The sequence below is a fragment of the Macadamia integrifolia genome, chromosome 2, assembly GCF_013358625.1.
Source record: "Macadamia integrifolia cultivar HAES 741 chromosome 2, SCU_Mint_v3, whole genome shotgun sequence".
NCBI lineage: Eukaryota > Viridiplantae > Streptophyta > Magnoliopsida > Proteales > Proteaceae > Macadamia > Macadamia integrifolia.
In genome coordinates, this window is record NC_056558.1 from 43,204,051 (window position 1) to 43,227,576 (window position 23,526).

At 36.5% G+C, this 23,526-nt stretch overlaps 2 protein-coding genes across 2 annotated transcripts; one reads left to right on the forward strand and one right to left on the reverse strand.

Moving 5' to 3' along the window:
• Positions 1-562: 562 nt before the first annotated feature.
• On the forward strand, positions 563-10,522 carry LOC122067028 (oligouridylate-binding protein 1-like). The gene is made up of 12 exons (XM_042630881.1): positions 563-988; positions 2,441-2,502; positions 2,877-2,979; positions 3,155-3,231; positions 3,313-3,374; positions 3,469-3,556; positions 3,742-3,817; positions 3,926-3,956; positions 6,720-6,839; positions 7,051-7,136; positions 7,537-7,710; positions 9,866-10,522. The coding sequence occupies exons 1-12, from the start codon at positions 869-871 to the stop codon at positions 10,136-10,138; spliced, it is 1,272 nt and encodes a 423-aa protein (XP_042486815.1). The 5' UTR covers positions 563-868; the 3' UTR covers positions 10,139-10,522.
• Positions 10,523-14,692: 4,170 nt separating this feature from the next.
• LOC122092768 (FCS-Like Zinc finger 14) lies at positions 14,693-15,963 on the reverse strand. Its single transcript, XM_042663055.1, has 2 exons — positions 15,336-15,963; positions 14,693-15,233 (listed from the first exon to the last, which is right to left on the reverse strand). The coding sequence occupies exons 1-2, from the start codon at positions 15,812-15,814 to the stop codon at positions 15,068-15,070; spliced, it is 645 nt and encodes a 214-aa protein (XP_042518989.1). The 5' UTR covers positions 15,815-15,963; the 3' UTR covers positions 14,693-15,067.
• Positions 15,964-23,526: the final 7,563 nt, after the last annotated feature.

Genomic DNA, 23,526 nt, shown 5'->3' on the forward strand with positions numbered 1-23,526 from the left:
TATATCACTAATGCTATTCTACGTCCCTGATTATCCCTATATGTGATTCATTGATGCTATTTTCTGTCCCTGATTATCCCTGTATACGATTCGCTGATGCTCTTGCCCCATCCTTGTCTATCCCTTAATGCGTTTTGTCCCCAACGTAATTCGAGTGGATCTACTTGTGGGGACCTTGTTTGGTTCAGTTCAATTTTATCTTCATTTCAATATTTTTTAATTTAATTTTAGGAAAAAGAATCCTACCATTTTGATATAAGAAACACCCATGTTGTATCAAGTGCTAAAAGATTGCACTGAAGATGTTTTTACATAGCCTCCCTCTTATTGGCCACTGCATCTTACATTTTCTACATCAGATCGTTAGGGTTTTTGATCTATATATTTTTGGATATTTTTCTTTTTTGGTAGAATTCATACTGATTCTACCAAAAAAAAAAGAAAGAAAGAAAACAATTCATACGGATTAGGTTACAACATTTGGCACGAGTGGACTTTACAGTTACAGTAGCTGTCCTGTACTTGGCTTTCATGGCGGAAGTATCTTCGAGATGTTGGAAAATATATGTTGAGCATTGCGATATATCGTTGTGAACCGATTCTCATTTCTCCCTATAAATTCTATCGTTTGAGAATTAACCATTTCCCTTTCGAGGCCTCTCGCTTTATCTATCTACCGCTCTCGCTTAAGAGGGTTTCCCCTTTTTTTTTTTTTTTTGGTTTTTTTCTTTTTCTTTTTTCATTTTTCTTTTTCATTTCCCCCCTTCGTCAGTGGTTTCTATTTTCCTCTCCTCAAACCCTAACCCTTTGCCTGAGTTCCTCCTGCAACTTTGATTCATCTGCGTTTTTGAATATTTTGTAAAGAAAAATGCAGCAGCAGAGGTTGAAACAGCAGCAGCAACAGGCCTTGATGCAACAAGCTCTTCTTCAGCAGCAGCAGCAGCAACAACAATCCCTCTATCATCCTGGCCTATTGGCTCCTCCTCAAGTACGATTTTTTTTTTCCCCTTATCTTTTATGTTCGTTTTTCTTCGATCGATTTGGTTGTGGTTTTACTTGTTTAGTTATTTCTTCTTCTGATCATCGTTTCGATTTGGTTTCCATGTTTGTCTTCTCTTTTAACGGATTTCTTATACTTCAGATGCCATCTTCTACTCTCCCCCAACTTCTTGTTGTAGATTTTTTCCCCCTTTCTTTCGGGTTGATATTTTCCTTTTATTTTTATTTTTTTTGTGTTTCGTGGCATCTGTTTGCATGAGCCGTTGAGATTATTGAAGATTTTAAATTCCTGCACAAAGGTATTTTCTTCACCTTCTCGTCTTCAGTTTGCTTCCCTTCTTCGATCTTCCGCTTTTCTAGTGGCCATTTTTAAGTCTCTTGGCAGTCTGAAACTGTTAGGGGCATACTTTCATCTTCTGTTTTCACGCCTTTATTCTTTTGTGTCGGTAATTGGGAGCAACTGCGATTATGTATCCTACAACAAGATTAGTTGCGAATTGATATCGAGTTAATTTAGATATTTGATTATCTAGGTCGATCTTCTCTTGTCTTAGTGATGATGTCGGAGCATTGTCCTCGCTGTTTTCCCCTCTTTTTTTCTTGGGAATATGTTTCTGCTGAAATTTCTTAAAGGCTGGCATACCACGTAATTCTTTGGGCTTCCTCTTGGAGTTACTTCTCAAGTAGATGTAAATAAAATATATTTTCTTTAATAAGTATTGCATATGCTGATTGAAATGCCATCTCAAGAGAAATACAGTTCACTATTTTGCTTTTACGAGAAAGTTTCTTTATGATATAGGCAGCAACATAATAGTTATAGACGCAGGGGATTTTCTTCTTATCTTGTGGCCTTGTTTACTAAGAAGAGGCAGTTTTTTTAGATTAAGCTCCATCATTTGATTTTCTCAGTTTTTACCTCCAATTGTGTACTACCTCCTTTAACATTGTATTTCGAAGTGACATCAACATCATTTACTGGCCGTTGTGGTAGCTAAGGGTACAGTGAAGAATAATACCATTGGCACTTTAGAGAAACCCATTTCGGTGTCTGTTTTCTGCTTATTTATTTTCAATTGTTAGTCTTAGCAATGCTGCTTTATCTTTAACCAAGACAAATGAAAAAAAAATTGTGTTTCTCCGGGACAACCAGTCAAGTTGGTTAGAATAGATTTGATGTTCCAACTGCAAACAAATTTTTAATATATATAATATATTGGTGAAGATTGTCCTCTTTTGCTTGTTTGTTTGTTTGATTTACTTCTTTTTTGTACCCTAGGTTTTTCATTTAAATTTTTTGACAGGATTGCTCATGGATGTCTTCTAAAGTTAGTCCTAATCTATTTTTGAGTCATCCTTGACGAGCATAGTTTTTACTGTTTAGGGGCTATTTTCTTCCGTTTGTTTTTTTTTTTTTTTTTTTCACATTTCTATTTTGCAGATAGAGCCAATTCCAAGTGGAAATCTGCCTCCTGGGTTTGATTCGAGTGCATGCCGCAGTGTGTGAGTGTCATTGGGACATTTCTTTCTTTTTATTTTTCCCTTTTTTTGAGTTTTGTTTTATTTTTGTTTATATTTGTCATTTTATTTTTAAATTTGATACTTAAGTACTAGGCCTAAAATCTCCTCTCTCATCTTGCAAATTTGCAATTGTCTATTTCATACCATTCTAGCAAATCCATTTCTGATATCGATCTTATAATTTTTGGCTTTCATCGTTTCTCACTTTATTTTCATCTGTTCAAAGATGTTACTGTGGTGCTTTTTAAGATCTGTGTGTTTGTTTGCAATATATAGGTTCCCATTTGGGAAGATGTCTTTCTCCTTCACTTTCTAGCTTGCTTGACTTTCTTGTTCTTGGGTTTATGAAAATTCAGGTATGTGGGCAACATTCATACACAAGTTACTGAACCACTTCTTCAAGAGGTGTTCTCAAGTACTGGTCCCCTTGAAGGGTGCAAACTTATTAGGAAAGAGAAGGTATTTTTAGTTTTAAGTGTTATTTGCATTGTTAGGACCATCAACTAAATGGTATGGGAATTCCCTCCCTAGTTGTCCTTACATCGGAAATATAATATAAGTGGTTCATGCCAGTTGAATTGGTTCCAACTTCGAGTTTCCACTGTTGTTGACACCTTCATTGCGTTCAATGCAGTCATCTTATGGTTTTGTAGACTACTTTGATCGGAGATCAGCTGCGCTTGCTATTTTAACTCTTAATGGGAGGCATCTGTAAGTAGAACCCAGCCTTTTGGTTTTTCAATTACTAATGTTTTATTCCTACATCCCACGACTCAACAATGTAATTTACAGGTTTGGGCAACCTATAAAAGTTAACTGGGCGTATGCTAGTGGTCAGAGGGAAGATACTTCAGGTTATTCATCAACATGTCTCATGTTCCCCTAATTCTCCAATGCCTTGTCCAACTTGAAAATATATGATATTGTTCTTGTTTTTCTGTTATGCAGGCCATTTCAACATTTTCGTTGGTGATCTTAGCCCCGAAGTTACAGATGCAACCTTGTTTGCCTGCTTCTCTGTTTACCCCAGTTGTTCGTAAGCTCCACTTGGCCGATTTATTACTTTTGTTATTAGGATTCTGTTTTTATCTGAAACTTCATGCTGATATTGGTTAATTGAGTGTTGAAAGTAGGATTCAGTTTGTGTGAAAAGTTCTACTTATGGTTCAGCCAGTAGCGGCAGGTCATTGAGGTAACATATGATTATTATTCTGGGTGTAGGGATGCGAGGGTTATGTGGGATCAGAAGACTGGTCGCTCAAGGGGGTTTGGGTTTGTCTCTTTTCGGAACCAACAGGTAATATATTATTTTAGTATTATTTACTTCTATCATTAGCGGTTTTGACTTTTGACTTGTAAATTTTTCTTTCTGACAATGATCATACAAATTTTATCTTCTGCGCAGGATGCCCAAAGTGCGATAAATGACTTGACAGGTAAGGAATATATATATATATATATTGTGCATTGATCTGTGTTTAAAGTTGTTATTTCTGATGTTTTGTGCTGCACTACACCAATCTGTTTGATGCTTGCCTTTTTTCAAAAAACTTTGTGGATATATATGAAAAATTAGGGTGCTTGAAGTGAAAGATGCATAAGGAGGATTAAAGTAAACAAGACACTAGTTCTATATAGGGTCCGACAGGATCTGTGGATTATCTTGGCTAACCAAGTTTTTGAAGAAGATGATAGATGAATGGAGAAGTAAGTGTGGTTTCTATTTATAACAATAAAGGTGATTCATAGCTGCAATGACTATAGAGGCATAATTAACATATTATGAAATTATGGGAGAGTTATTGAAACTTTCTTGAGATAAGAAACAACTATTATGGAGAACCGATTTGGTTTTATGCTAAGAAGATTCATGACAAAAGCTTTAAGTTAGGATACTTGTGGAAAGATTTAGAGATTGCAAGAAGGTTCTTCATATGGTCTTTAATAACCTAGAAAAATCTTATGACAGAGTCCTCAGAGAGTTGTTTAGCAAGTACTAGTGTATAGAAGTGTTTCGAGTAAATGTGGATGTAGTTAAAAATATGTATAATGGTGCATGTTTCACAAGTCAAACTGCAGATCATTTTGTTTCTTCCAAACTGATAAATATTTTTTCTAGGGGTCGCCCTAAACTAAACGAGTCAGTAGTTTGCTGGGTCGCATTCGGGCTACCCCAATGATTACTAGTGTATGAGCTATGGGGTGTCATGGTAGTGAATTCCCAATCACAATTGGGTTAAACATCAAGGGTCTTTGCGCTTATCATAGATGATTTAACTAGTGACCAAGTTGGAATTATGGAGCTCATCCATGGAATCAAAAGGTTTTTCAGATATGTAGAACGAAAACAGAGTACATGGTGCTTAACTTTAGTTGCACTAGGATGGATAATGAGGTGATGAAAATTGATAAGAGGGAGATTCTGCAAAGAATTAAAATAGTGGATGATGTTTAACAGAGAATTAAAATAGGATGGATGAAGTGGAGAGATATGTCCAAGTGTTGTGTATACAATTCACTATAATGTATGGTGTGGAATGTTGTAGTTAAAAAATCATAATATAAATAAACTCAGTGTAACTGAGATGAGAATATTGTGATAGATGTGTGGCTAATCTAGGAAGGAAGAAATAAGGAGTAATCATAGTTTTCAAGGCAATCCAAGGCGAGGGAAGGGTGCCTAAGCGCTTAGGTGATAAGGCGCTCAAGGTTATTTTTTTTCTTCTTTAAATTCCCCTCTTTCTAACATTATTAAGTATGCTACTTATACCTTTTATCATAATAAAAAAAAAAAAAAACATTATGTCACATTAAGTGATCAAAAATCAACATTGAGAGAAATATTCTTGTTCTATAATAAGTCTGATTGGTCAAATGATTTTATTTTTACATGAGACTTTTATTTTAGGTAGAGCACAAAACCAATTTTCAACCAGTTCTAAGATTACTTAAATTTAAGTTGTAATGAAAAAGTTATGTTCTGGTCACTTATTTTATAGTGCATGAATGTTATTAAAATCGCCTAAATGAAAGTAATTTTATAGACATTAAAACAAAGATTATTTTACCGGACTTTTGGTTTTTAGCAATGTTTTACCATGATAAGATTTATGAAATTTTCAGAATTCAGAAAAACCCAAGCATTTGAAAAAGTTGAAACTATGACAAAAAATGTAGTTTTTGTTATTGAATTGTGTGTATGTGTGTGTGTTTTTTTTTTTATCATTTTGGAATTTGATTTTTAAACTATTTTTATTGGATTCAAATGGGGTTTATTTGCTTATTTATGAATAGTATTGTAAGTAAATGATATTTGACATGAATAAGTGTTGTGCCTTGCACTACGACGACAGTGCAGTAAGGAAATAGTTGCTCAGACACCACCTAGGCCTTGTGGACGCCTAGGCGTCGCCTTGACAACTATGGGAATAATTTAATTAGAGATTTGGAAGTAGCTCCGATACATGACAAGCTACCAGAAATTCTTTTGAGGTGGCATGGCCATGTTCAACGGAGCCCTTTAGATGCTTCAGTACAAATAACTGATTTGATTAGATTGAAGGAGCTAAAAGAGCCAGTGGCGACATAAGCTTTGGGAGAAGTGAGTTGTATTAGTCTTTCACACTTTATTAGTTTATGTGGATTTATATTTTTGCCGTTGTTTTTTGATTAATATGTTTATATTATATGCTACTAATTTTTTTTTATATATGTTGGTTTTCTCATATTAGGTCATTATTGTCATAATTATATAATATTGCATTAATATGGCTTCTATGTTGCATGTAAGCATAATTACTTAAAATTATCATTGCTATAAAAAATATATATGTATATATATATATATATATTTTCCTTGGCCCCTATGATTGGAAGATGAAAATATTTGTATGAGCTGTATGCCTGGAGAGGGGTATTAGGTTCATACAGTTTTCTACTTCCTTCACATGTGATATCTTAGTCCATTATATGCCCAACTAGATCTTTGTGTTTTCTGATTGTTTTTCTCTAATATAATCTTGAAAAATTACAACTAGTTTGTGTTTAAATATGTTGGCAATCACTGTAGGAACCCATTATGAAGCCTTTTAGTAGCATATTTATCAATTCTAAGTTTGACTAGCATCTGAAAGCAGTTGTCTCAATTTATATATTGTTCATAATTGTTTGGGTTTGCTGATTTGCTCTTTGTTGTGCAGGGAAGTGGCTTGGAAGTAGACAAATACGATGTAACTGGGCGACAAAGGGTGCTGGTGCCAATGATGAGAAGCAAAACACAGATGCAAAAAGTGTGGTTGAGCTAACTAATGGAACATCGGGTAGGTTCATTTGTAAACAGTCATAAATGCCAAGTCTCTTGGGATCTTAGACAGTGTACATGAACAATGCTGTTTGGTTGAATTTGATGATGGATGTTGAACTTCATGATGAGGATGCTTTGTAGTTTAGAGAAGTTATAAATTTTATACTTTGTATCTCAAAATTTCTAGGGTTGTGATGTGACAATATTTTTCCTTTGTTTATGTGCAGAAGATGGTCAGGAAGCAAATAATGACGATGGGCCAGAGAATAACCCTCAATATACAACTGTTTATGTGGGTAACCTTGCTCCAGAGGTAAGAAATCATCTGCCTTTAGCCTAAAATCTTGGTTATTTTCTTCGCTGATCCACACAACTGAAGTTTTTCTTTGGTTAAAGTGTTCTTGGTGAATTCTACGCTTTTAAGATGAGCTTGATTAGTATTTCCCAAGGCAGTACTTGGTGGCCATTAAGCATTAAAAACTATCAACCAGTGGATATTTTGTTATAAATTGTGATTCTTACTCTTCCCTTCAGGTTCACAATATATGATGGGCTGCATATTTAAAACTGATTTTTGTGACCCCAAAGCTGGAACCATGAACATTCTACCTATATAAGAGTCCCAATGCTCTCTCTCTCTCTCGCAGCCAAATTAGAGATCAAAATGGAAATCTCTAACACGGATGTGGTTCTCATGTCTAAACTATTTGCAGGTTACCCAGCTTGATCTCCACCGGCACTTCCATTCTCTTGGTGCTGGTGTAATTGAGGAAGTCCGTGTGCAGCGTGATAAGGGCTTTGGTTTTGTGAGATACAATACTCATGCAGAAGCTGCCTTGGCCATTCAAATGGGCAATGCTCGAATTCTGTGTGGCAAGCCAATTAAGGTAACATTTGTGGCCTCTTTCATCGATCCATAGTTTGCATTGATTCAGTGGTGTGGCCCTCTGATGCAGTCTGATTTAATAGAACCTTAAGATTTTGTGAATTTGTAATAAGCTGGCATAGTTTGTTGAATATGGAGTAGAAAATTGGTTTGAGTGTTGTTACCTGCGTGGCCTGTGTTTGTGTTCTCTTTCCTCTCTCCCTCTTCCCTGCGATTGGCGGTACTTCTGGGATAAGAAGAATTGTTAGAACTCACCCAAATCTTCGGATCAGGCTGATGTTTTGGGTGTTGCTTCCTTTCGTCCTTTCGTCAGGGTGACTCAAGCACTAGGTTCTGTGGAAACCAAGTGGTTCGCTGCTGTCCCTGTTTTTACCACTATCTGCTATTTCAGAAAGATTCCTTTGACTGGTTGCTTGCTGTTTCGTTGGGTTAACACGTGGAATTGGTGTGTAATCCTACTGCTGTTTCTCTAAATGATTGATGACAATTGACGTTGTAGGGCTCAAGTGTGCAAATTTCCCAGTTGAAATATTGTAGGAACATGATACATGCGTATATTTATTCTTAAATCCTGATAGAATACCTAAATTGGCATTGGCTACTTGAGTGTTGTGATCTTTATCTGCTCTGGCTACTGAAACTTAAATGGCTAATATGTAGGATGCACGGTGTTATCTGATACTTGACATAATGGGGCTGTGGATTTCTATGTGCCAAATTGGTTTTTCCAGTGTGGGGAGGAAATTTTGTGGGGAATATTACATTGATCTCTGTTAATAAAAAGCTAACTAATCGTGCATTTAAAAATTTAAATAATGGGGCCAATCCCATTTAGTTAGGATAAGGGTAAATTGTGTAAAAAAAAATAAATAATGGGGCTCTTTAGAGGAAGAAACAATCACCTACATCCCCCCATAACAATTCCAGACATGGCATTACCTATTTTTCAAGGTTTCTCACCTTTTCTGACATCGTAGGACCCTTTACTCCATCCCTTAATTGTTCCTTACTGGTATGGGGCGCACAAAGAGGTAGTCATGAATGGTTTAAGTGGCCTATATTTTGGGTGGGGGAGTGGGCAACAACATAGGTGATGTGTTGACCCTTGGGATGGATATTCATTGGGAATGGGAAGGTGTAGGGTTCTCCACCACCCTCCCCTCATGTGTATAGTGAAGAAGCTCAAACATTTTTAAGAAAGGAGGTGAGGATAATCTGCGTGCAGTTGGATGACATTTAGACTATTGACCGCTTCTTGGGATAGCTGTGCAATGATATAAACATCTTGTGACCGTGTTAACACAGTGATGGCAACAAGCAGAGTTTGGGTAGGTTTCATTGTATGTGTTCCATACCCAACCCTGTTAAGTTCAATCCTTACCTGCCCCCATAATACTTCAACTTGTAATGTTTTGTTTTATGAGTATGCTGGAGGTGTGGTCCCTTGGTGATTTTAGCTAGCCAACCTGACCCTGTCCTTGTAGGGATACACTTGTACTTCGTGGGTTTACAAGTTGAGGGGAATGGAAGAAAGTGAAATTGATTTGAAAAGAAAATTGAAACATTCTAAATTTCTAATCATTGTTCAACTAAAAATATTTTAACCAGGATAATTTGACTTCTCAAATAAATTCCTACTGTATTCAAATCCTGTTTGGTTAAAAAGTTACTGACTTTTTTTTTAATAAATTAGCCATTGTCGGTAATTTTAAGGAAAATTTTCTCAACTGAACTTTATTCCCAAACAGATAGGGTGCCTGATTAATATGTGATAAGCCGTAGGGGCGGGCAACACAGGGTTGGGGTTTCTGCTTCCCTTTTTGGTATCCTGACGTTTCTTCTGTCTGTTGGGGATGGATCACTCCTTAGTCTGAAATTCGATCAAATTCAAGGATTAACCTGTAGGCTTGTGCAGGTATAAATGACTGCCATTTTGAATACAAGTTGTGAATATGAAAATGATGGCATTTACACCGTATGTTGTGATTATTACTGGCTAAAAGCCAGCTCTCTTGGGTCCAAACAGCTGCCTCTTTCCATTTTTCTAATTATGCTTTCATCATTTTTGCAATGGGCATAGTATTATTGGTAAGAACGAACTATAGGAAGTCTGTTATTCAGCATCTCTTATTTTATAATGATGTTTTGTCTTGCAGTGCTCGTGGGGTAGTAAACCTACTCCAGCAGGGACAGTTTCAACACCTCTTCCTCCACCTTTTCCCCCAGGTATCTCAGCCGCAGAACTTCTGGCCTATGAGCGTCAGCTTGCTATGAGCAAGATGGGTGGTGCCCAGGCACTAATGCACCCACAGGGTCAACATGCTCTCAAACAGGCGGCCATTGGTATGGGTGCTGGAGCAAGCCAGGCGATCTATGACGGAGGTTTTCAGAATGTTCCCGCAACCCAGCAGCTTATGTACTACCAGTAATAGTGAGAGATGGTTTGATACCCATTTTTCCAAAAAGCCTTGGTATTTCATTGTCTGCACTGTAGGCTTCAGGAGGCTTTCTGATGGTTTTCCTTTATCACTCTGGTTTGTTGTTGCCTTTTATCTTGTTTGCGTGCCTTGTATGGATATAGTTTGTAGTTAAAAACATCTAGGAAGAGATGTTAAAGGGATTTTTTTTTTCTTGGGTAAACATATTAAAGGGGTCTAGGGTGTTTAGTGAGTACTGTAGTGATGCTTGAAAGGCTTCTTTTTATATTTTCATTATTATTATTATGGCTTGTCCTTCCCTGTCCCCACATAAAGTTTTCTGAACCTGTTTTCTTGGATGATTTGGCCGAATATCAGGTTTTGGCAGTTGCTTAATTTTCTGTTACAGTCGAATTTTCATTTCCCAGTTGCTTGTTATATGGTCCTCCAGAATGTTCGTTGTACCTAATATTGGAAGAGTGCAGATGTGGTTTAATGTAACGATTGTTGGATGTGTATTTTTGAACGGTTGTGACATCATCAATTTCTTCATATACTTTCTTTTCTGCTGGGAAATGCCTACTAGGGATTGGGTAATACCAATATGGCTCAGATATTTATCAGCTGATACGGTTGATCTGTAACTGGTACGTTACCGACCAAGTCAACTGATCCCTTATCGGTATGGGCTGAGACTAATATGGGTACCGATATCTACTGATTAGTTGGAAGAAATCTCAGAATTGTTGTAGCTGGTTGTTTTGTTACTGTTTATTTGATGCCTCTATGATGGAGTGAGTAGAACAAGTTTGGAAGAATATAAATGTGAAAGCGAACTGATGGAATAGAACAAGTTTGGAATAATGTAAATGTGAAAGCGAACTGTGGCTGGACCACTGGTGTATTTTACCTGCTTCCATTTGCAATGACAAGTGAGGTCTTTCATGCTTTTGTGGGTGAGAAGTGTTTCATATGAATGACCGTGGCATCACTCATTGGAGCACATGCGTCTCTGTTTTTCCAATCTTCCCCAGGGAACGAAGGGTTTGTTTGTTTGCTGGAGCAGGTCATTTCTAGAGATGTAGATGGAGAGAGAAAAATTTGGATACGGATTCAGATATTGATGTATCCTCACGTCAATTATAAATTAATGTAATCTATAATTATTTAAGAATTTAGGATTTATATGTATTGTATATTGTATATTTATTTATACGAGAGAAGAATTTTATCTGGTTGTGAGCTCCTGCATTCAAATATAGGGCAGTGAAATGACCATCCCTCTGTTATATGCCTTGTAACATGCTTTGTAGGAGATACGTGACCAAGTAGCAGTTAGCATTCTCTCTCTCCCTTATTTATATTTTCATTAAGGAGAAATAGTTATGTATTATTTTAATATGTATTTATAGATTAAAATAAAATTTGTGCCTAGATATCATTGGAATAAAATTTGGATATTCAACTTTTGTGGTTGATACAAATTTGGCTGCTCAATTGAACTGTCCATCAGATATCTAATCAAATTTGAAGAGTGAATATGTTAAATAGGATATGAATTTGGATATTCGTATATTTGCTCCATTAATATCCCTAATCATTCTATATGTCATAGCCAAAAACCTAAGAAAAGGTGATAAAATCTTACCAAGAATTTGTAGAAATAAGAAAGTTGGGTGTTGACTGCCTTAGGATGTGGAAAAATGAATTCTTCCCTCGCTGCCATAGGTGAAGAGAAATTGCCTACGTCTTCTTGGTTACTCTGGATGGAAATCCAATGGTGTACTCGGACTGGGGTACCAAATATTTTTCTAGACATGTAAAGGTCCTTAGGGTTTACTAGTATACAAAAATTTAAAGTCCCCATAGAACTTACTATGGTGGTGGGTGGTGGGTGGTGGGTGGTTTGGGGTGGGAATCAGTTTTACAATCTAGGAAAAACCCCCTAGACTAGGCATATCAGGAAAACCGAACAAGAAACAAATGCGAATTGTAAATTTATGTGGGAATGTTTCTGAGTAGAGTCTCTGAATTTTTGAATCAAAGGGAATGTTTAGAGCTAGATCTGGGTTGATGATAAACAGACTCCTGAAATTCTCCACTGTAAATAATGATAAATTCCCTCCATGGTTAGTCTTACATCGTTTTATTCGAGTTCTTTGTGGCTTTCATATGCTTGAGGAACTTTCTCTATCTAATGTATTCAGGTTTTGTTTGGACCTTTCGATATGATATCGAAGCCCACGGTTCATTGCTTCTTTCTCTCATGTTACCTTTTCACATGTACGATGGCACCTTATTCCACCTCCAGATGAGAAGGTTTTGGGAGATAGAATTATAGTCTCACATTGGTCATTTAGGTTTTTAGTGCTTTCATGTGCTCGAGGAGCTCTCTCCACCTAATATATCAAGGTTTTGAATGGACCTTTCAATAGGGTATTAGGACTCATGGTTCATTCGTTCTTTCTCTTTTGTTACGTTTTCTCTTTTGGTGCTTTCTTATATGTGATTAGCTTTTTCCACTTAATGCTCTAAGTTTATGGATTAGGTCCTCCAACATGATACGTGGGATGAATTACGTGCATAGAATGGGTCATGGGTTATATAATATATACGAAAAATTATGTAATCATAGATATATAAAAAGATAGACTAAGAAGGTAGAGATTCTTGCAACTGGGTACTCCAATTGCCACCTCAAGTAAGGCAATTACTCACTAGGGTTTCTGAGTGCCTGTACTAGTTTTTCTCACAATCTTTCTAAAGATTTATTAAAGTTGTACATAATATACAATCATATATATGACAAAATAAAGCATTGAAAATTCTACCAAAAGGGTAGATGAATTACTTATAGGATGCATGGATATATAAATGATTAAATTTTAGTTTTTCTTTTACCAAAAAAAAAATTTTCTTTTTCCTATTTATCCAAATTAAATTTTAGTTTGAAATTTAATACATGGCCAACACAGATAGGTAGGGTAGGAATCGGTTTTGATCTTACTTGTGCTGGACTCCTAGGTGGTACTGATCTGTTGTTACCCTTATCCTACAAGGTATATGTAAGGATCTCCGTTACCCTACACAATATGGGTAAGAAATGTCCTTTTTATTTAGGGGCCAAATATGGACAATCAAATCTTTTCTATGTGTACACTTCATTTGCTGTTAGGTTGACATGTGTCCTTTTGCTTCTATAAATATTCCTCTAAGCGCTCTCGATAGAGCATGGAGGGACATTTATGAAAAAAAGGACATACGTCATCGCTTAATTGTATGTGAAACATGTCACACTTCAACCATTGGATAAGCACATAAAAATTGAGCATTCTTAACCAAAGGCTGAAGTGCTGAATACCTTTATACACATTCATATCATGTATATAACCTTTCATCTTTGCTTAATGTCTGAGTTTGACTATGGGTCATGGATAGATAGGTTAGGAAATATGGAAGAATGGTTAATGAACTTGAGTGGAGAAGGTTGGACCTAATATATTATATAAATATAATAATATTATATATATATATATTATTTATTAATATTAAAAAAGTAGATCGATAAAATTAATAAGTGTACCTTCTTGTCTCCAAAGATGGTGAAATGAGAATTGCAACCTTCTTTGATTGCCCTAACATTATACCTAAACTCTATTTAAATTAAAATTTTAAAAATATATATATTTAAAGTAATTTAAAAAAAAAAAACTTATCATTTTATTATTTCTGAAAATTATCAATGTTAATGTGAAATGATCAAATTTACTCTCATTAAAAAAAAAAAAAACTATATTTAAAGAAAAAATATATAAATTTACAATTTTTTTTTTCATCAATCTTGGTTACAATATAATTTTCCCAAAATTTAAATGGTCTTATTCTAGAGTCTACATTCTCTGCAGCAAGCGGTGAGAGACAATGAACATCGGACGGCTGAGAACATCTAGACACACCCCAAATGACTACCAACTGTCCAATACTCACTGCACCACTGCAAGACTATTTTCACACCTTATTCTACCCGCTTATGCTTAGACAGTTTAGAATCTCTATCCTTTGTTCCTTAAACCTTTGTTCCTTAAACCTCTAAATAAGAGGTGGGTATGGTCTGTAAACGAGTTTCACTTGAGCCCTGATTGATATCTGCTCACAGCTTAGAGTTTTGGACTACTCTTTTGAATTCGATTGATCTTTCAAATTAAAGGACTAATTAAGTGTTTTGGATTCATCGTCTCTCTTTGCGAATTCTTTCCAGAGAACCTCTGGATCTTCACAGGTCATGATTCCTGTGTCGCTTCTGTCATCTTTTGTGATAAGCTCAGAGTCTAAATAATTACGAGAAAAAAAAAAAAAGAAAAAAGAAACTGATACCCTGCAACCCACGTAGAGTTTATGAAATTCAAGGGAATTTCAATGAACCCCGTATAGTATATTTGGTGTTCCTCAAGTTATTGGATCATCAAAGGCAGTTTTGCTTAATTTGAAGCGTTCCCAGACAGATACATAACTGATCCATCGGTACTAAATTGAATTAAACTGAACTACAAAGTGATTCAAAAGATGTAAAGTGAAGTTAAAATTTTCATTTGATCCATCCACTGTTTATGTTACAGAGACTTACAATTAAAAAGAAACAAAATTTGTCCTGGGTAATTGACCATTCTCTTGGAAAACTAGTATATATAAATATGGATAATAACATTTAAGTATAAGCCGCAGCCACTGTTGGAGTGAAAATAGTATGTATTGATAAGAGTAAAGCATCCACTATATACTTCTCATCTTTGCAGTTGCCCCTTGTCCTCTTTTTAAGAGCTAGCTTTTAAGGATTAGTTCTACCCAACTCCTTAACAGAGCCGTTGCGGTTGGAATGAGGATCGCTGCTGCTGCCAAGTGCCGTCGGAGTCGGCAGAGTAGTAGGGAGTAGTAGTGGAGGGGCTAGGTGGCGATGATACCAGGAGAGAAGAGTTGGCGATGAGTATTAGTATAGGGAGAAGCAGAGAGATCTGCAGGTCGTGAAGCTTCAGTTCTGCATTTCTCCTTCCTCTCATCCGTTACTATCTGTTGGTATCTGCACTCTGTGCTACAGAACGCCTTCTCTCCCCTGCAAATCCATGGCAATATAGTTTTCATTAGTTCACAAATCTACGCCGTAAAAATCAAGTCTTGCTAATCAAATTGGAGAGAGAGAGGGGGGGTTAATTACCTGTACATGTAAATATCTCTGCCATGAAGCTTTTTCCGGCATAGGTGGCAAGAACTAAGGAAGTCTGTCGTCGGAAACGCCGGAATCTCTATGTTGGCAGAGACTCCTCCTCCACCACCACATGCAGGCGGCGACTCGCAAAAGACGCTACTTTTACGTCTTAGTGGGTCTTCTGCTACTGCTCGTGGTCGAGGTCTGGATGTAGTAGTGGGTTTTGAAGAACCACCAGCACCACCACCAACACGGACGACGATGGGAATAGGATCAGAGCGATTACGGTTGAGATTGAGGCTACCCACAAAGAATTTAGCCAGAATTTCACCATGTCCATCTCTGCCGGCGCCGGACTTCTCCATAGCAGCAACGATAACCAAACCCACAGCACCTGCCACTTGTTCGCAATTCTTCTTTAAACCGCCGCCACCGCAGCAGCTACCTCTCGGTGACGGTGACCGGAGGATGCTTTTGGGGCTTGTCATCTCCTCCGGCACACCCTTCTCTCACTTTAGGAGAGTTGTTGTGATTCTCTTTCTCCACCACTCACTATGGCAGGAAGGATCTGGCCTCCTCTATGTATGTGATGCTCTCCTCCCCCAATATATGGAAAAAAAAAAATCTAAACAAGAATTGAATAGATGGAGAAAGCGCTATAGCCCATGGTTTTGTCTGCAATTATAAGGTTTATTGATGTGGCGTTGCCTTGTCCTACATAATACGTCATTTCCAATAATTCTCTCTTCTCCCCTGGCCTACATGGACCCACATGGACCCACTCTCCACTCTCCACTCTCCAATAGAGACTAGAGAGAGCGAAAGAGAAAGTGATTGATTTGATTAATTAATAATGAAATGAAGTAAATTAATTTCCACACATTAGGATTATTTCTATATTAAACCAAACACCTCCACGCTTCAGAAGTTGTATCGGTCTCGCCAGAGAAGCCCATAGGATTATACAACAACAATAATCATAATCGTACCCCAACTAAATGGGATCGATTACAAAATATAAAACCATGGGCACGAACACAAGTACAACCGCATAAGCCACGACCTAACACAGAGCCAGGCCTGACCCAGCCTTGTTTCTATTTCCAGTGGAACATAGGCGGCGTCAGCCCTCTCGACTCATGCCGGCCGAGCGAGGAGTGAGTGAGTACACAGTGAAGCCAAGGCGCATGGATTGGATTCTTCCACAATTTTGTTTGAGTAAGGAAGGAAGGAGAAAAGTGGGACCCATAATGAGTCTATGACACGTAGATCTTTTCAAATCGAAGGGACCTTTTTGGAGTGTTTTTTGATACTCTTTTTTATTTTGTCTTCACTCTTAAAGTTTGACAGCTGGATTGGGTGGCGTTTTGTTTCGATTCACACTGATAATCCTAATTGGGTATTGGGTATTGGGTATCGGGTGTCGGGCATGAGATACCATTCAACATGGCCTGATACTTGAGATGTTTGCTCAAGTGAATATATATGTGTAAATGATTCATTCTCAAAAGATTCGCACATTGTTCGTGTGCAGATATTTTTCAATTGTTGGGGGGTTCTTGCATCAATGTAAGAGTATCAACACGAGTAATTTTTTGTATTTCAATAGGGATGGGATTGTCATTTTACCCCGTGCACTCTTGTAGGGATTTTTTTTTTGAATTTTATTTTATTTATTTATTTTAAAAATATCAACTGTACATGGATGATACCTTTTCGTAACATTATTATTATTATTATTATTTTTTGAAGTAAGTGAAATAGTTTCTCTAGGGAGTGTAACCCCAATACCAGACACAAGGGGACAAAATGATTGATTTGCCATCATAAAATGTAAAGTAATGCTTCTACTAATGTTTTCTCTTACACTCTCACTGGCCCTCGTGCATATGTTAGCAACTGTTTTCTCTCTGGATAAAAATTGTCTGTAATTCCTTATCCGTGCAATACCCTCTTCAGATGATGACACGTTGATAAAGTGATTTGAACGACTCAGATTAATCCTATATTGATCCAACTTCAATTCGCTGGTTTGGAATTTGATCAATATAGGATTAATCTAAGCCGTTCAAACCACTTTGTCCATGTGTCACCCTTTCAAGGGGGTATTGTACAAAATTGTACAAGATTAGAATTGCAGACGATTTTTATCCTTTCTCCCCACATAAAACACTTCCCCCTTTTTTTGGTAGACTTTTAGAACATTAATTGCTATGACAAGCAAATTCCTTCCTATGTTAGTAGCATGGGAAATCCTCTCACGATTATGCCTAAACCGACGCTCCCATGTTTTTATTGCTATTCTTCCTCTATGAAAAGACATATTTAACCCTTCTTTGGAGGAGGAGAGAGATAGACACATGGAGGGTTCGTGTAAGCTACATTCCTAGATAGAGAATCACTCCCCTTTCACTCAAAATACAAAGCAATACTACCATGGTTTTAGTCTATGTGGTTTCAAACATTAGTGTCGGTTCAGTTGTAGCTGTCGATCTAAATTGGTATTGACTGAGGCTAAAACGATCTCGATCCCAATATTTAAAACCAAGTCGACACCAGTATCAGTCACCGTCGATATATATAGTGATACATGTCATCACTATGGGCTGATGTAGGATCAAAATTTTTTTTTTTTTTTTAAACCTAAAATGCAGGGTTCATAGATAGCCACTTCACCAATACCATATCAATCTATTATCGATATCGATCATGACCAATATGGTATTGACAACTAAAACTGTGAGTACTACACCACACATAATGTCGAGTTTAAAGGTGTCAATATAGAACCAAAATCAAAACAAACAGTTTAAAATCGAACAAAATTGAACCGGAAAAAATCAATTCGGTCTTGAAAATTAAAATTCCACAAGATCCGTTCGATTTTAGGACCTTACAATCATGTGTTTTTCGCTGAGTTGCATGAGATTTTCTATCATTCGTTTTTTTCTTGAGTTTTACAAAAAGGGTTGAAAGATACCTAATTTGATATTGTCGAACTATATATTCATTACCTTGTAATTTCTTTATTTATTTTACTTGTTTTAATGATTTATTTTCACTTAAATCAAATTTAAATCAAATTATCAACAAACCAAATAAAAATATAACAAAATCCAATGGATTCGATATGCACATATTTCATCTTAACCGAACCAAAACTTAACTGTTTGACACCATTAGTCGAGTTGATGTTGTTTGCATCTTGCAGTGCTATATAGCATTAATGGGTCATAGTCTCACCATATATCAATTGCCCCTCTCTGTTTTCTCTCACCGGAGCTGTCCAGTTACTGGAGAGGATCTGAGCACCTCCATCAACATTCAACACACTAAGTGGCCAAGACTTGATACCGGCCTCTCCAGTCAGAGGTTGAGAGGGAATAAAATTTGGGAGATGGACAGCTTGGAGATCTTACTATTCAAGGAATGTTGACAGAATTAGAATACCGGTAAATGGTGACAAAAAACACGTAAGGCCAAGACTTGATAGCGCCCTCTCCAGTCCTGACTGCTGGGCCAAAAAGGACAAGAAAGAAGAGAAAGACGTGAACGGTGAGAATCTACACGGGCCCACTCACGTGGTAGACACAGGTTTTGGGCCTTCATTGGGGGAATGGAAAGTAGGCCACGTGAGAACAAGTCCAAGTAGGCTTAGATCACTCTCGCTCAACTCTCAATTGTTTTGTTTGGCTCATCAATTATTCTTTTGTGTTTTCCTGGGGTTGAGGAGGACATAGAAGGTAGAAGCTAGAAGGTAAAAGGTGTCATAAGCCATTAACCAACGGTACATCGCTCTTCTGTAAATCTGTCTCAATCTGCCTGGCTCTTCCTTCTCTTATAAGTATTTGGTATTGATATTGATATTGGTATTATTATTGGATGTGTAATTATCGCCAGAGATACTATTTTGATATATTAGTATTGGATGTCATATTGTCTCTAGAGATACTATTTTTGATATATTCGTATCGGTCTTATATTAGGTTGTGTCAGTTTAATTCTGAACAAAATTAAAAAAAAAAAAAAAGAAAAAAAAAATGACATTTTGGCTGATGCCATCAATTTGTAGATTCAACTCCTCTATGGCGCAATGTGGTGATCCGCACGTATTCAACGATCAGAAACGCCTTGACATGGAACCCAAGGTGGTCACACATAGCCCAAAGCATTTCTAGCATTGAATGTGTGTCGAACACATGTTGCACCATAGAGGATCCAAATCCCTGATTTATATCGGTACCCAATGATATTCATATGTATTGATTAATATAATATCGGTATTTCAATTCATGGTTTTCGTACTTCCCTTTGTGTCTCCTTGGAAGGGAAATTCAGTCTTGGAAGTATTTCTTGGTTTTTAATCATCTCTACAAAATAAAAAATTCACATACTATTCAATTAGAGTCGAGTTTTCCTTAACCCAAAATGTAAAAAAGAATCTATTTATTCATGGGTTATGCTAGTTGGATGGAAGTTTTAGAATAGTGAGAAGAGTATTTCGAACTTCGCATAATAAGAAACAAAGGAAATAATGAGACACCAATGATTATATTCTTTTTCACCTTGTTTAAGAAAATCTTTAGACTTTATTGTCATTATTCCCTGCGTTGTAAGAAGTTAAAATAGACTTAACAATATTGCATAAGTCCCATCATCCAACCTCTAAAGCCTACATATTAAAGTTTTCGTTTTTCAATTATAGATGAAGGAAAATTCGGGTCCTACATAAATGTGGAGGTCCCATCACCCACATCATATAAATCTCTCTTTGGTTTTTGGGTGCAAAATTTTCAACCACTCTGTAGAGAATGAAAGATGTCCTGTTTTTCCCGCTATTGTACTAAATCTTCCTCTACCCTTAGAGTCACATCTAGTTATAAGGACAAGAAATCACTTCACCATGACTAAAAAGAAAGTCGATCCTTTATCTTATGTCTCCACTCAGTTCCATGGTACATCTTTTTTCTACACGTTTCTTTCATCACTCAGTTCCAAGGTACATCATCATTTTGGTCACCAACACTATGGTTATCTTGTGATTTGGGTTTTGATTAGGGTTTCAAAACTGAATCGATGAGTGCTGATTCTGATTAATTTGAATCAAATAGAATCTGCCAAAATGGGTAAGAATCAATGTGAATCTATTGGATCATTTCGTGTGATTTTTTATATGAATTGGTCAATTCAATTCATCCGATTCTATTTTTTTAAACCATGGTTTTGATGGATGTTGTGCTCTGCAACTCCCTTTCAATCTTCTGTGGTACTTCATACTTTTATTTAATTATTATTATTATTATTTATTTTTATTTTTTTTAATGGAATGATCTCTCATTTCTTATGTGGCAGTGACATATTGTATTGAGTCCACACTCAATTGGGAGAAAAATAGTCAATTCAAATTGTTAAGGCAAGTCTTTTGTCATCTTTGGTGATTTGACGTTATGACCAGACTTCTAGATTAGTTGGTTTAACTCTTGCCCCATTGACAACCGTCCAAAATATTCTTCCTTGTCAATTAAGAGGATCAAATCCCAATGGCTGAATAGATCCTCTTGTCTTTTTCACCAAAGATGAATGAAAACTGTATACATTTGTTTATATGATATTTAATAGATTGAATATGTAAGGTGTAAATTGAAGATTTAAAAAAATGAAGAAAGCTTTCCTCCATCATGAGCGAACAAAAAGTACACCTATACACCTATCTAAGGTCATAAATATGATGTCCCCCACTAGATGAAGTCAAAGGTACCCTTCCCTTTCTTTCATATGATTCCGATCGTAATGACGTACGATAAAGGGATTTTCCTTCCTGTGGATGAAAGGGAACTAAGCCCTTAGAAGATTGAATTGTATGAAATTATAATAGAATCAGACGATCAGATCTCATGGCAGAAGGTGTGTTTAGGAGAAGGCATGCAACTCAGGTTCAAGCAAAATCCGTTTCAATTTCCTCATCCATCTTTATTGAGTGGATCAATTGACTATTGGATGTATTGGAATACCTTAGATTGGCCACATGTCAAAATTTATAGTCTATCCCAACCACAAGACTAGCATACGTGGAGTTTTCCTTCATGCCTTTCCAATGGTCCTCGACTCATTCCTTAAAAAAGATTATACCATATTCATAGTAAAGCATACTATCTACCATGTGATTCTACTTGTGCTACCATGTGGCAGATAGTGAAACATAACACTTCATCAGACTCGGTGACGTATAGTTTTCACATTTTATCAAAAAAAAAGTAAAAAAGTATAGTTTTCACTTTCTTTAGGATCCTCCTAGGCTTCAGTTAATAGTAAAGTGTTCTATCTGCGCCATGGCCCCACCCATGTATTACCATGAGACAGTAAAGCACAATATATACTTCTTCTAAAAAAAATATCTTTTTATTTAAATATAGGGCATTAAAGTATAATTAAAATTGAAGAAAACATTAGATAAATGAATAAGTTTCCCCTCACCCATGGTGAAGGAAGAATCCCCACACTATGTCCTTCAGTACCTTCAAATTGGCATGGATAAGGATAGTTTCAATTTCGTCAACAAGATTGCGTGTAATTATAGTCTAAAAATTCAATCACATGATCACATCACCTGTAAAGATGGAACTTACTTCTTATATTAAATGATGAAATCAGCAATATTTTCACAAAATCTAAGGACCATCATCATGAAATAATCATAGGTGTAGATATATATACTCATTGGATGTTTTAAGATTATCAAATTCGGGGAATAGATTGATGGTACTGGCCAGTGGCTGTCATATCATACGCACTAAAGGTTTTAAACTCGGAATTAGGGATCAAATCAGAATCAGTCCAAAAAACTCAAGGATCGGCCCCTTAGACCCTAAACTTAAGTGATTTGGCTCTAGAAAACCTAGAATTGACTGCTTCAAATTGGCCAGAATTGAGATCAATCATGACTAATTCTGATCCAAATCAACTAATTCAATTGATCTGATTCCGATTTTGAAACCATGATATGCACCAAAAACACCGTACCTTTGTACAATATGTGCAAGTAAGAGGTCTAGAAGTGAGCAAAGGTCGAGATAACCATAGCCAAAGCTGAGGGAAAATATGGAAGGTTTGAAGGTTCAGATTAGGGAATATATCAAATCCCCCCACGTAAGAAAACCATCACCAGTAACATAAACTAACATTGACATAACTAATCCACAAAATATAAAATTAATAGCTAATGAAACGTTGGATGGGGGGAAGAGAGGAAGATGCGTTATTACACTTCTGTCCCCCACCCCGCCCAATGGTTGAAAGACATGATCACATGACCATGTATAAACACGGCTGTGCATGCATAAAAACTGGGACCAATAGATAATTCAAAAAAAAAAAAAAAAAAAATGAATGATTGTGGGGTAACAACAAATAATGGCATCACAGGATTAACATAGCCAAAATAAATTAGTCTGGATAAGGATTAGGTGAATTAAACCATTTACAGCTCAACAAAGAAAGGGTTCTGCAAGAACAAAACAAATTATTTTGTTTCCACTACAAAATGTTGGATATAAAAATCCACAATCAATCATGTCCTTCAAGTCACATATTGCTTTCAGACATCATAACATTCCAATAATTTGCAGCTGGCATAGAATTAATACAATATGGAATCATCTCAATAGCATAATCAATAATATATAACTTTTTTTTTTTTCCTGTTGATTGCCCTGGTCTGGTTTTTCTGCACAGGCAAGTCCAAACATCTTTTGGACGAACACCTAAGGCCCATTTGATAATGTTTTAAGAAACGGAACAAAAAGCGTTTGATAAAATTGTTTCGTTTCACTTGTTTTCAGAAATAGAAATAGAAATTTCTACCTATTTATGGTTCAAGAAACGACCAAGGCGAAACAAGTTCTTTTTAGAAATGACTCGTGGCCATTCTTTCGCTGGTTACTATCGACTTCTAGAAACATGATTTATCAAACAAATTCAATTCGGTTTCTGTTTCTAGAAACGAAAATTTATGTTTCTGCCGTTTCTTGAAACAGAAACGGTAAAAACGTTATCAAACGGGCCCCTAATTTTACCACGTGGCAAGTTCGAAAAAAACCAATATATTGTCGACAGGCAGACAGACCTAGGGTCCCTTGGTCACGTGTCAAGTTTCAGTCCAAATAAAGTGTCGGGACGGACCCAACGAGAAAACTTTTCCCTT

Bases quoted from the DNA above. Each gene is read 5' to 3' on its own strand.
- LOC122067028 (XM_042630881.1), top strand. From the start codon at position 869: ATGCAGCAGCAGAGGTTGAAACAGCAGCAGCAACAGGCCTTGATGCAA. The intron at 3,557-3,741 runs GTAAGCTCCACT...TTCTGGGTGTAG, and splicing joins TCTGTTTACCCCAGTTGTTC to GGATGCGAGGGTTATGTGGG. The intron at 3,957-6,719 runs GTAAGGAATATA...TTTGTTGTGCAG, and splicing joins TGCGATAAATGACTTGACAG to GGAAGTGGCTTGGAAGTAGA.
- LOC122092768 (XM_042663055.1), bottom strand. From the start codon at position 15,814: ATGACAAGCCCCAAAAGCATCCTCCGGTCACCGTCACCGAGAGGTAGC. The intron at 15,234-15,335 runs GTAATTAACCCC...ATGGATTTGCAG, and splicing joins AGAGATATTTACATGTACAG to GGGAGAGAAGGCGTTCTGTA.